This window comes from Ciconia boyciana, chromosome 1 (genome assembly GCF_034638445.1).
Source record: "Ciconia boyciana chromosome 1, ASM3463844v1, whole genome shotgun sequence".
Taxonomy (NCBI): domain Eukaryota; kingdom Metazoa; phylum Chordata; class Aves; order Ciconiiformes; family Ciconiidae; genus Ciconia; species Ciconia boyciana.
This window is the reverse complement of record NC_132934.1, coordinates 28,143,349-28,157,707: the sequence shown is the minus strand read 5'-3', so window position 1 is coordinate 28,157,707 and position 14,359 is coordinate 28,143,349. Positions and strand designations below refer to the sequence as shown.

The 14,359-nt window shown below is 38.9% G+C and overlaps 1 protein-coding gene across 1 annotated transcript in view; it reads left to right on the top strand.

The window, feature by feature from the left end:
- CFTR (CF transmembrane conductance regulator) overlaps nucleotides 1–14,359 on the top strand; it is a 92,765-nt gene that overhangs the window by 63,381 nt on the left and 15,025 nt on the right. The window contains exons 20-22 of the mRNA XM_072871591.1: nucleotides 976–1,203; nucleotides 3,360–3,460; nucleotides 11,539–11,781. Coding sequence (XP_072727692.1) covers nucleotides 976–1,203; nucleotides 3,360–3,460; nucleotides 11,539–11,781 — 572 coding nt within the window. The remainder of the gene's footprint in view (nucleotides 1–975; nucleotides 1,204–3,359; nucleotides 3,461–11,538; nucleotides 11,782–14,359) is intronic.

Here is a 14,359-nt window from a genome sequence, read left to right as displayed (position 1 = left end):
CTTAAAGCCAATGCTGTTACTGATCCAGCCAATACTGAGTGCTCTGCTGCCAAAGAGCAATGGAGAAGATCTTTTTAAAGCTGGGCTTTATCACCACTGCAGCTGAAAACAAATAAAGTCCTGACATATAGTTTTCTTGAGAGTAAACATAACTTGAAAAATTGTGGTCAGACTTGGTATGTGCCCTATGAGTTTGTTTCTTTATAAAAAAATTTAGAATGGATATATCTTGATTGCAAAGAATTCTTATTTCTGAATAAGTTATTTGATTAAATTTCCTTCCTCTCCCCCCATTAAGAGACTAACACATTCCCAATAAAATGGAAAACCTCATTCTGAAGTGTGGGTTTGCAGATCAGGCACTGTGGTCTGGCTTTACAACAAACTGGCAGATCCTCAGCAAACCAGTCCTGAATAGTAAACACTGATGATCATCTTCCCTTTTACCGAAGTGTAATTCTGAAGTTCCTCAGATCTAAATCTAAATTTATTTGATGTTCACAGGGATCCAGCATTGGCTCACCACTTTTTATGTAATGCAAGATCTGCTTAAAATTACCATGTCTGTACAGTGGAATCCAGAGCATTAAAGTACTCTGTCTGTGTTAAAAAAACTTCACTTGGTGGAGTTATCAGAATTGCAGGAATTCATTTTGGCTGGGGAGGAGCCGCCTTTCTCTTGTGGCATCTTACAGCAGGCCAGGAGCTTCCCCAAGTAGTATGCTAACTATGAAGAATTAACATGATCCCTTCCTGGCAATACACGGAATGGAATTTCAACCCATTCATACAAAGACTGTTGTTGTATATCCTGTGCTAGGATTACTTCAGTCATGTACTCCAACAACATATGTAAATTAAACACTAACAATAGTTACATTGCTGTGAGTTAGAGCATAGGGCTGTGTATTTGCGTTATATCAAAGGTATTTGTTTATGAATGTTTATGATGTTTCTAATTTAAACACTTTACAGCTCGGAGTCCAATATTCACCCATCTTATTACAAGCTTAAAAGGGCTGTGGACACTGAGAGCTTTTGGGCGGCAGCCATATTTTGAGACCTTATTTCACAAAGCCCTGAACCTACACACGGCAAACTGGTTCCTCTACCTGTCAACGCTTCGCTGGTTCCAGATGAGGATAGAAATGATTTTTGTTGTCTTTTTTGTTGCTGTGGCATTCATCTCTATCATAACTACAGGTACGTAACTTTCTTGGAGTACTGAAATGGAAGTCTTCTGCTTCTGTTTAACAGCTCAGCTTTAGAAAATTCTGATGGGAATAAACCATTGCAAAATTTAGCATACATTGGAGTCACTAATTTAAGTATGTCATAATAGTAAACAGTTTAATTAAAATAGAAATTACACCATCATTATGTGCAATCCAATGTTGTAGAGGACTCATTAAAGGGATTAATATGAAAATAATATCTGAAGGGACAGAACTTCCCTTTTCTTTCCTGTCATTGCTGTAAATGTACTACCGTGTGTTTTAAACCACATTAATGTAACCATGTTAGTGTACTGAAAAGCTTGGATGTTGATTATCATTTGTATAGCTCAAAGTTTTTTATTAAATAGATGTTAATGTTCCTCTCATTTGCAAATGGTTAAGATATGCAAAGTTTTAATGATCTTTTAAAACCACACCAATAGCAGAAATAGTCATCCAGTTCTCTAATTCCCAACCCACTGACCCATTTTCCAATGTGAAGTTTTGCAAAGTCCATTCAAAATCCCCTTAAAAAGGGCTCGCCACTCCTAGTGAACCCAGTACACAAATAAGAATCACTCTATACGTTACTATGTTAACTTGTATTTGGAAAGCTGCCCGTGGCTGGCCAGGAGTAGCCAGTCTCCATCAAGCAGAGAATAGGAGGTGAACATCCCCAAAATGTTGGAATAATTCAGTTCTGTGGAAAAACGCAGCAGGTTTAGCTACAGATTACTTCCAATACAGTTTTAAATTCACTATGTTTTTGTTACGTATGTTTTTTGATTTTGATTCTCAGGCATTATTCTCTCTCTCCCAAGTTTTACACTGAACTTTTTGTGCAGGATCTGGATGCAGTTTCAATCCTGCGGTTGCTGATGAACAAGAATTTGCTGATTTTGTGAAGGAGGTTTTTGGTTATAATAATATCCAAATTTCATTTGATCATACTTCAGTGTTGAAAAGGAGTTATATAAAAGTGTACATTTTATCGAATATTGTACTGTGTATGAAATGCTATCCTCTATTTCTTGTATAAGGAACTCTCCTGATTCATAGGAAAAAAAAAATCCAACCACACAAATACTTCTGTACGAAAATATGCACCTACAGTACTTTTGTTGCAAAGGAAACTTTTAATTCCCCTAAAATTCATAGGGAAACAATATCCTCTGCTGCTCTTCTCATTTTTTATTTTATGTGCTTAGTAGTTTGGCATTTTTTAGGAGAACTAACTGTTCCTTGTGTTATTGTTTTTCTGGATATTTTATTTGAGAAAAGAGGTTAGAAACACTTTTTAAAAATGTGAAAATTTGTCATCTTGCCACCATTGTAAACTTTACTGTTACAGGTAATAGGTCCTTGGAGCTACACTAAATTCCTTTTCTTAACCTGTCAGCTTTCAGGAGGAATATTTTGTTTTTATTGTTTACTTCTATAATTACTTTGATAACGAGATGTCTATAAGCAAAACAGGAGGAAGTTTGTTGAAGAAGGCCATAGAAGAAATGGAGAAATCACAGAAAGGCATTTAGCTTAAATTATTAATTCCATTTAACACATAGAGAGATTAAAAATCAACAGTGGGGTAGTTTAAATGCTTATATTGTGTTGTATGAACTCATAAAGGAAAATCCTTGGAAAATCCCATGCTCGTTAGAGCAGACAATTAAAGCAAAATAATTTATATCTGCATCTTTGTGGAACAGTAAGGAGAACATGTCCTCTATTTGTCCAAGAAATTAGAATGTAAACCAGTGCAACTATTTTGAATTTTAAAGTTGTTAGCTGTGGTGTTTTAGTCAGATAAGAGTCATTTCACAAACTCATATGTGTTGGAAAAAGGAAACTGAAATCAAGATTGCAGAGGACTGATTCTGTTCACAGCTTAAGTATCAAGATTTAATGTTTTCATCTTCTGCCAAACAAAGATCAGGGTTTCTAGTGAATTCAGTGCCAAAGCCAGGTGTTTAACTGATGATTAAGCTCTCAGTCCTTTGTGTAATTAACAAATCCATGTTTTCTCCATGAAATAAAAAGAGGAGAGAATGTGAATATGTATTTTAAGATACACATGCTAATGTTCTGATTTCTATTGGCTCTTCAGTTGCATATAAATTGAATGTGTTTTTCTCTCTGCAGGTGATGGACCAGGTAGCGTTGGCATTATTCTTACTTTAGCTATGAACATCATGGGAACCTTGCAGTGGGCAGTAAACTCAAGCATAGATGTGGATAGTTTGGTAAGCATAACATGCACTGTGCTGTGCTTTCTTTTGAGGAATTGCCTTATTTTGTTGATTATGGGTGTTCAGTGAGTTCTTTTCAGAGTTGGATATTAGGCAGATGTGTCAGAAAAGTTCCTCTCATACCTTTCATAGCAACCTACCAGCTTTGGCACAGCACAAACTGAGTTTTTTTATGATCAAAAATTTTCCTGAACTAGAACAGGCAACAGTAAATAATCGCATTTGAGGATTCAGATTGCAGATGTAGCAGTGATGGAAAAACTTCAAAAAGGCTTGGAGTTGTTTTGTTATGATTATATACCTTACCAAGGTATATACCAAGGTATACCAAGGTATATAATATATACCAAGGTATATAATATATACCAAGGTATATATATATACCAAGGTATATAATATACCTTACTCAGTCTACTTAAGGGCTTTGCACAGCAGATCACGATGGATGTTTTTGAGCTCCTTCCACACAAAATCAATAGTGATTTAAAAATCTGTCCTAGACTTCCCTGGCGGTCTTTTTCTGGTTTTGTGTAAAATAACCTCTGAGATAAGTCTTTGGAGTCGTACCTGTTTACCCTTTTAATTTGTGTAGTTAGTCCATTAGTTAGGATTGGCTTTAAAACAGGGTATTTCACAAGGTTAACTCATCATCACCTATTTGTTGAGATATGAGAAGCAGACAGGAAACTCATAAAATAATATGTTTGTTCTTGCAGTTTTCATCATACCTTAGCTTAAATGTATGAAAGTTTTAGATGTTACTTTTAAATTTAATAGTTACTTCTCTGTTTACACTTCAGGCATTATTGGATTTATTTTAGACAGAATTCTTGTAATAAAATACAGTAGTCTTACAAACCAAAAAAAATTTCTGAGAAAAATTAATCTCCCACATCCAGTCATACCCTCTCTGAACCCTAAATTAACTTCTCAAGCCAACCGTTTCAGTATTGGAAAACAAGCAGCTTTTACAGCAGATCTTGGAGACCATTAAATCCTGATTAGCTGAAATGAGTTGTTGTTTAAAACAAAAAAAATTGGGGCAGACGGTGACAGTGAAGGAATATTTGCCACTTAGACATATTTTTTTTTAAATAAGTGATTCAACCAGCCTCATCCTGAAGGAAATTCTTAAGAGCCCCAAAACTGTGAATTAACCACTTGCATCTAATTTATTGTTTATGCGTGTGACTGGCCATGGTCCACAAAGCTGACTGCCATTCAGGGAAACATTTTTTCCCTATCCATCAATTATTTTAGTCTGACTCTTTCTTTGCTTGTTAGAACAGCCTGTCTTGAAGGGCAGGCACTTTGTGAAAGGGCTTCTTGCCGTAACTGCAAGACACGCTGAACAGCAGTGGTGTGACTGATAATGAAGTAAAACATGCCTTTGGTAAGGCACGACAGCTACAACAACGTTCTGTTAGCTCTCATTTGTAAACTCCATCTCAGCCCTGTAAGGCATAATGTGATCATTTTAAGTATAACAATCTATATAAGAATCATGTGCATGTATTATACGGCTTAATAAAAACTGAAGGTGTTTCACAAGAGCAACAGAAAGTCTTACTGTAGGATTCAGATGGTGCTGGACACACTAGTGTTTTAACAAAGAAGGACTTCCCCTTTTTAAAATATATTGATGTTAAAATGTCATCTATTAGTAGCAATAAGGAAGTAACTCCCTTTCCCCTGGAAAGAAATTCTCAAGTTGCTTTAGACGTTTGTGAGTACTTTTCTCTATATTAAGACAAACTACTGTACTGGAGCACCGGTTATATTATATTAATGACAGCCTTTCTAAGGTGCATCAGTTTACAGGTGGATCCTCTGGACTTCTTTCGGCAATTAATAGCTCCCCACCCCCATCCCATGGAATTTTAGGTATCCCGGATGACTAACAGATATTGCTGGCAGCATGGTTTTCCTGCCACTCAAAAGCTGCTTCTGTGCACAAGCAAATAAGAATAGCTTCATGGTTTCAAGACAATGAAACTGCTTCACTGGGTGATGCAGGTGTTTTATTTCCCACTCTTTGTATTCTATACCTTTAGCACTTGCCTCTTTAAAGACTTACAATTATTTGGCTACAGATGTCCTGCAAAGGCTTGCATGTGTGCCTGACTTAGTATTCTATTTGGTTATAGTCTATTTTTCTCTCAAGGGGTATTTTGAAGCTCCCCACAGGACGAGATTGGCTAGAATTGACACATCTCCATGGGTCTCCAGTTACAGATATGCACGCACCGCTCTAGATGACATCACTCTTGCCCTTCCTTGAGCAGCTGTGACATCCGTGCTTACAAGCCTGCACACAAGCATGCCTGAGTGTATAGCACATTTGCAGGTGGCAGTCTTTGGTTGTCAGATAAGCGGGAGTTTTCTGCAAGTGGTTGAAGCCTATGTCTGAAGGCACAGCTGCTGCAATTAGTACATAAGATTAAGCTTGTGCCGAGTTGTTTCACAAGATACGCAAGGTATGGAACATCAGTGAAATAAATGCAAGCAAAAGGACAGGAAGGGAGGCAAATAGGGAAGCAGGATCACATGAAGAAGGAAAAATGTACCAGAAGAAATATTGGCCAAACAGATGGGTAGGGGGCAAATTTGACTTTATTCCACACAATCTCCTTCTTGAGCTTTCTGTGATACTGTCATACATACCGAAGAAATCTGAGTTTCTAGGTCAAATTTTGTTTCTACATACACAGATATTCTTTGAAGCAATTTCTGTTGAACTGGTTGGCTTTAACTGAAAAATCCCCATTGTCTTTTAATACCCCATAATGGTTTTGGCATTTCATTCTCTATAGCCCTGATACTTTATCTGCTCTGTTTTGTTTTGGTTTGTTTTTTTAAAAAACATATGTGGTCACTCTGACAGCTATCCATTGTTTCATTTAAAGCTACCAGTTAGGCTAGATTTATCTTTTCACTTTGATCGTTTCTGCTAATATCCCTTTAGCTGGTTTTCACTCTTTTTCTTTTCTTTTTCTTGTCCCTCCAGGCAGAGTTGTAGTATTTTATATTTTTTTCCTTCATAAGGAAATAGAAAATAAGTTTTCCAGTAAGTGTTGCTTTCACAGATAAGCATTGGCTAGTCCCAGTGGACTGTTTTAATGCTTTACAACCTCCTCCTTCGCTGGTGTGTGTCCTGCAGTAGCAGTGCTATAACTGGGAAGGACAATTCCTTTTATCAGGGAAAGAGAAAATGCCATGCTTTTACCGTTGACAAGATTACTTATGTAAGGAGATATAAAAAGAATCCCCCAAAGAGATATGAAACCACACTTGGTAAACCTCACGATGCCCCACCCTGTACATCAGGGATGCTGAAGAATTGAAGTAGTACATGGTAGAGAAGAGGACCAAAGAAAAAATTAGGACTGTGAAAAATAATGGTGCTTTTACAGCCGGTTTTCATGCTTTTGTTTTCCCATGCTATTTCACCTTTTCAATTGGTATTTTTTTTAACTAGGACATGATCTTAACATGCTTTTTACTACCATCAGCAGAAAACCTGAGAACACTGTTAATTGCCAAAGTTTAAACAGACTAAATACTTGACTGTAAAATCTGCACCAGAATGACAATTCTCAAAGTGAGGTGTTGGTCATCTGGAAGGGAACAGAATGAAGAAAAATCTGCTAGAACATTTCCTTTTCTGCCTGCAAAGCAGTGTGAGAAGGAGCAAAAAAAATCAGTACAAGTTTGACATGAACGACATATTTCATTTTTGCAGTTTGGAAGAGGAGTATGTGTCCTATAAGTGCACCCAAAATGTAATAGCAGAAGATGTGAAACCTCAGTAGAACCGTATGGTCTGCCTGCATTGACCCAGTTTTTGCAGTGACTTAATGCACAGGGCTTTTTTACAACATGAGCCATTGGACCAACCTCTCATAGGACCTCTCAGTTGCACACTGCGCTTTCCAGACAGCATGTTTTTGAGGAGGTGGTGTCTTGCAACATGGCTGTTGAATACTATGTGTGTCTGGTCTGGAGAAGGTAATTGCTCTCTTTCTAGCAGAAGAGAACATAGGGCCTGATGAAATTAATTGTATTAGATTACTTGTAAAAGAATTACTTCTTCAACTTTCTGGAAATATACATTACATAATTATATTATGAATTCTCTTTCAACATTAAGAAGAGTTTAAGTGATATTAATGAGAAAGTAAATTAAAGAATTTGCAATGTTATTAAAATCTCAGTAAAATACAATTAGGCAAGGCTAAAAATAGCGTATTATGCTCCAGACATTTTTAGATGAAAGTAGTAAATATCATCCTTTATTCTAAAGCATTAGTTAGAGAATGTGAATATAGCAGGCACATTGCTGATGGGAAAAATGGATAAGAAACTTGCTGTCACCTACACTATACCTGTCATTATGAATGACAGAAGATTTCTACCTGTGAAAGGAAGAATGGATATCTTTGTGAAATGTTACTGACATTTATGCTACATTCTGCCCAGATCTAAATCATAATGCAAATTACAGAACCAGGAAAGCATCCTTCTGAGTTGATTTAAAGTATTAAGCTGTCTAAAATATCTGCATATGTGATGTGACTGATAAATCTGTCAGGGGACCTGGGACAGAGATGAAATTTTCTGTTGTAAGGAAAGGCTCTTTGTCCACCTGGCTTCATAATTTTAGCTAGTGTATAATGGTAGGCTCTCTTGGACAATTATAGGGTATCCCTGTCTGTACAAAAGTTCACAGTCCTGATGAAGCCAAGAAAGACCTTCATTTCTGAAGCGGCAATATTTCTAAAAAGATAAGATTTCTGAAAACAAATGTACCATCAAACACTGATTAAAATAAATGCATGGTGCTCATTGTGGGCATTTACTGAAGACAGTCAGATAGGAAGAAAATTGTCAGTTTGATCCAAGGTCTTCCTGTTTGTATCACCAAATGAGACGACATTCATATATCAACATGATGATGACCATGCCTCTCCATCTTGCAGAGGGGTTGAGATGGAAATTGTAATTGATAGGCTTGGGTGTTAACATGCTTTTCAAAACTTCCGTCACAGTTGTGTTTCAAGATACTGAGATATAAGCAATTACGCCAGTATTTTCTTGCATTATATATACATTTGCTTCCAAATGGAAAATCTACCTAACTATTTCAATCTGGATCTAAAAGGAGGAAGGAGTGGTAATATATCAAGTAGAATCACTTTGCAGAAGGAATTACAAAAGCAGTTTAATAAGGTCAAAGATGTACAAAGGGTTTTCCATAATGCCACTGAAGAGACATATATTACTGGGAATACAGATTAGAGAACAAATGCTAATAATAAGGCCCAGATACTCCTGGACGCAGTAGCTATGAAAATATCTATCTGTTTATTTATTTATTTTGCTAAATAATATCTGACCAATAAGAATTGACACTATCTTATTGTTTACTCTTGTTGTTTACAAAGGTCAAATTTTGGTAAAATGAGGAATCTAGTTGATTAAGTTAGTTGGACTAAGGTGCTCAGGGATCTGAATGTAGACTAAGGTCACATCTTCTTCAAGTGAGGGGCTGAAATTTTTTTCCTGCATAGCAGGAGAAAAACAGTAGGAAATTTTAAAGATTCTAGGACTACCAGGATGAACAACATTCTCCAAAAGTATATTAGAAATGACAGCCTCCACAGAATGGATTAATTAACCAAAACAAGCTATGCATTGGAGGTCAAGAAGCAGGTAGAGAAGAGAGACTTGAAAAATCAAAGTTAGACTTGCAAACGGCTGAAATTCTGCATGAATACTTGATCTCAGTTTTCAGTGAAAGGACAGTGTTTAATTTGGGGAGTTGAAAGGGAAGAAGGTAGAAATGGGATTTACAGTATCTGAGGTGGAAATTGTATGCAAAAGCCAGCCTAGCTGTAGGCACGTAACTGAAGCTCCTAAATTAGAATCCTGGTCTCCCTAAATTTCCTGTATAGTCCATAGAGGGACACATACACCACCCATGACTTGGTCCATCTAAAATCAGAGTCTTCAACTAAACTTGATTCTGCAGTTGGGGGGGTTCTGCAGTTGGGCATTTCAGTTAAACATGTGAAATCAGGCTGGAACAATGCCACTCCACACAGGCAGACCAGGTGGGACCAGACGTCCCATCCTAGGGTTCAGGAAGAACTGGCTGAGAAGTTGGAGATCTGGTAGCGGCCACTTTAAATGAATCTACCAAGCTGGCACTGGTGGTGGCAGGTGATAGAATAAAAACTGTCACTTTGGGTTAAGAAGGAGAAATGGAAGTCACTGATGCCACCATCAGTTTGTTAGTCTGATGGCAGCAGTCTTTAGAAACTAATTTGAAGAAGTAATCAAAGATGCAGTGCTTACAGAATAACTTCACTCAGGTTTGCTGACATTAGGGTTGCATCAGACTAACCTGATAACTGTGTTTGATGATTTATTTTCCAGACAAAAGTAATGTAGTAGATCTCATTTGTCTTCGGGAAAGCACTGGCTGTGGCTCTGTTTCAGAAATCATATAAATTAAGGAGATCAGGATTATTACACGAACTGTAAACTAGTTAATGAGTTGGACAGAAAGGAAATGGCATTAAGCTGTAAGTATTAAGCTGTAGGGAGGCTACTCAACAAAGATTAGATTTGTGACTGAGCTTGTTTTAATCTTTTTTTAATGCTCTCAACAAAGAAAAAAAAATTGTATTGAAGAAATCTGCCAAAGGCACAAAGCTGAAAGGCAATGTTAGCATGAAGGATGCTGGGAGCTGAAAGGTATTAGGTGACCTCAAATGGCTGATATAAAATAGATTTCAGTAGCCAAAGTGCAGGCTTGAATTTAGGGACTGCTAAGAATAACCTCTGTTGTAACTAAGGATCTCCTTTGTTAGAAATGGCTAAGATGGAGGAAAGCTTGGCTGACCACTGCTTGATCAGAGGGTGACTATAAGATGTGACTGTGAAGAAAGAGCATATGATCATAGCATGTGTTAATCGAGATATTCCTAACATAGAAAGGAAAGTATCAACGCCTTTGTACAATGTCTTTGTGAAACACCACCCAAAATGCTATGTACATTCCGGTCAGACAAGAAAGATTAATTTGAACTGGGATATTTGGAGAAAGAGAACATATGTTAAGAAAGAGGCTTAAACCTGGATTTTCTTTAGTCCTGGAGAACAAAGGGTGACTGGATCTAAGGTAGCCCTCCATAAACTAATGGGGAAAGCAGCTAGGAAAAAGACTGATTTAGAATTTAAGACTAATTACTTTACAAGAACAAACTGGTCCATAGACTTAAAAATACGTTTTCTGACCACCTGAGCGATAAAGTTCTAGTGAAGGAGATGAATTAACTATTTTTTAATTGACCCTTGACCCATTTAAAAAAAAAAAAAAGAGAAAGAGGATCCCTTCTCGTCCCATGCTCCTTTGAAAATTCACCAAGACTGCTACTAGCAACTTCTGTCTGAAGTTCATGAACTACAGGACTTGATTATTTCACTTAATATATATCATTACAGATACAAAATTAATTATCATGGAACTTCGTACTAATTTTTTGGTAAGAACTATAGATAATTTCTCATAAATACTCAGACGTTAACGTCTGATGATTGTTCCCCTTTACTTGTTGCTACTGCTTTACATCTTTCACATTCCACACAGTCTGCTGATCTTTGGAGATCAATCATTATTCAAGGAACTTCAGTTTTTGGGTTGGGCAACCCCCTACAGGAGGAAGGAGTTGAAGACTCCAAGATTGTTTTCATGATCATACTTTGTTTTCATAAATACAGGTCATCTACAGTTTTCAAAATACATATTTAAAGGTAGAAAGATCTATTGTGTCCATTTAAAAAGGAAGCAAGTAGAATCACATGTTGGACCAATGTCAGTAGTACAACAGCAATAGAATCTAGAGCTCTATACAAGAAGTATCCTACCTTTGAAAATTATATCATGGTACAACTTTCACAGAAAAGAGACTCACTGTTCTGGTTAGGAATTAGGAATAATTTGATTCCATTTGTTTTGATAGCTAAGTATTAATTACAGTTAGAATACTGTTTGTTTTGATTCCTAGATGCGGTCTGTCGGACGAATATTTAAATTCATTGACATGCCAACAGAAGAGATGAAAAACATTAAGCCACAGAAGAATAACCAGCTTTCAGATGCCCTTGTAATTGAAAACAGGCATGCGAAGGAAGAGAAGAACTGGCCATCTGGGGGCCAAATGACTGTGAAGGACCTTAAGGCCAAATACGGTGAAGGAGGAGCTGCTGTGTTAGAAAACATTTCCTTTTCAATAAGTTCAGGGCAGAGGGTGAGACACTGTTTTGTTGTGTTTGATCTGACTTCTGTTAAGGTTAACTATAGAAGTGTTATTATAAACCTACTAATTGACTAAAGAGTAGGTTGAGTTCAGTAAGGTTTTGTAAATTAAATTGTTGCAAAACAAAGTAATCATCTAAAGCACCTGAAGAACAGAAATGTCTTGTGTCTCTTCCTAAAAGGAGCTCATCTGTAGGATTATTGGCTACAAGGAAAAAAAAAGGCAAGGAAAATCTGCCTCAGTTATACTAGAAATCTTGAGGCTATTTACACCTCATTGAAGCACAGTGGGGATGTTTGCTGGCCACGAGGAGCAGAATATACCGATAAAATACGTATGCGGCAGTTTCCCAAGTCGTATTCCTATGCCTGAAGCCGTCCGCCTTCTCCTCCTGGGGAGAGGGAAGCTGGCTGGTGAGCGCAGGTGCTGGGGCAGCCTGACCCAGGCGGAGCAGGGCACAAAAGAATACCGGCTGCTGTGCCAAGGGTAACGCACCGCTGGCTCTGGCGGCCGGAGGGTGGAGGTGCCGTCTCGCCCGTTCGATGAGGGCTCTACGCCACCCCAAATTATTATATAACAAACCATAAACAGCTCTATTCTTTAGCAGATTGACAAACCTCTAATTAATCTTCATGCGTGTTTGGGGTAGCGTTCAAGAAAGAGCTTTAGTTTCAGGACAGCAATTAGACAGAGGTTTAACACTTTGCTTTAAGTTCATGCTGAAGGACCATCCCTGGTGGGGTGGGAAGAAAGGCTCGCACGATTTCCTGGAGCCATTCAGGTGAAGAGGAGATTTTAACTCTCCCACATAGGTGAGAAAACAGGTTCAGTAACAGGTCCGTGGCCTTGCCACGAGGCAGCTCTTCTCTCCTAGTTTGGATAGCACCAGTCTCTGCCGGGTTTGGTAGATCTGTCTTGATTTACATGAACTAAATGTTTCATCTACTAAGTTTGAGGGCACCAAAATTTTGAAACCGGGCGTCTGACTTCCTGTAGCACCATCCTGAAACCGCTCTGCCTTTGGAAGAGAGGCACCTGTGATTCCTGGGGCATGGAGGTGCATGTGCTGCTGCAGTCTGGTGGATTTACTTCCTGGAAAATCCCTTGAAGCAATGGAGTATGGAAAATGAAAGATACTTTTGTACTGTACAGAGAGGGGGCAGAGCAATTGAAACAAAGATCCTTTTTTCAATGGCTGTGTTTTAGGAACTTTATCCAATTTTGGTGATGAACTCTGGACCCAGAGTTAACGTTTCCCAAATTGGAGCATGCTCCTTAAACTGGTGAGGATTTGTCTCTGCCCCGTAGGGAAGCACGTATAAAACAAGCAGGAAAGGGGAGAGCTCTCCTCTGCTGAGGGCATAGAATAGAATAGAACAGACTAGACTAGAATAGAGTATTTCAGTTGGAAGGGACCTACAGCAATCACCTAGTCCAACTGCCTGACCAATTCAGGGCTGACCAAGTTAAAGCATGTTATTAAGGGCATTGTCCAAATGCCTCTTAAACACTGACAGGCTTGGGGCATCGACCACCTTTCTAGGAAGCCTGTTCCCATGTTTGACCTTCCTCTCAGTAAAGAGATGCTTCCTAATGTCCAGTCTAAACCTCCCCTGGTGCAGCTTTGAACCATTCCCATGTGTCCTATCACTGGATACCAGGGAGAAGAGATCAGCACCTCCCTCTCCACTTCCCCTCCTCAGGAAGCTGTAGAGAGCAATGAGATTGTCCCTCAGCCTCCTTTTCTCCAAACTAGACAAGCCCAAAGTCCTTAGCTACTCCTCACGGGACATGCCTTCCAACCCTTTCACCAACTTTGTTGCCCTCCTCTGGACACATTCAAGGACCTTCACATCCTTCTTACATTGTGGGGCCCAGAACTGCACGCAGTACTCCAGGTGGGGCTGCACCAACGCTGAATACAGCGGGATAATCACCCCTCTTGACCGGCTGGTTATACTGTGTTTGATGCACCCCAGAATGTGGTTTGCCCTCTTGGCTGCCAGGGCACACTGCTGACTCATATGGAGCCTGCTGTCAACCAGCAGCCCCAGATCCCTTTCTGCAGGGCTGCTCTCCCACCACTCCTCTCCCAATGTATACTTGTGCCTTGTGCACCGTCCTAGGTGCAGAATCTGGCATTTTGACTTGTTAAATTTCATCCCATTAATCATTGCCCAATGTTCCACTCTATCGAGATCCCTCTGCAAGGCCTCTTGTCCCTCAAGAGAGTCAACAGCACCTCCCAGTTTGGGATCATCAGCAGACTTGCTAATGGTGCATTCAACTCCTGCATCCAGATCGTTGATAAAAATATTGAACAGAACTGGCCCTAGAACTGAACCCTGAGGAACACTGCTGGTGATTGCTTGTCAGCCAGATGTAGCCCCATTCACTACAACCCTTTCAGCTCTGCCCTTCAGCCAGTTCTTCACCCAGCACACCGTGAACCCCGCTCATCCCACAGTTGGCCTACTGCTCCAGAAGGATGCTGTGAGGGACAGTATCAAAAGCCTTACTAAAATCCAGAAAAACTACACCCACTGCCTTCCCGTCATCCACTAGGCGG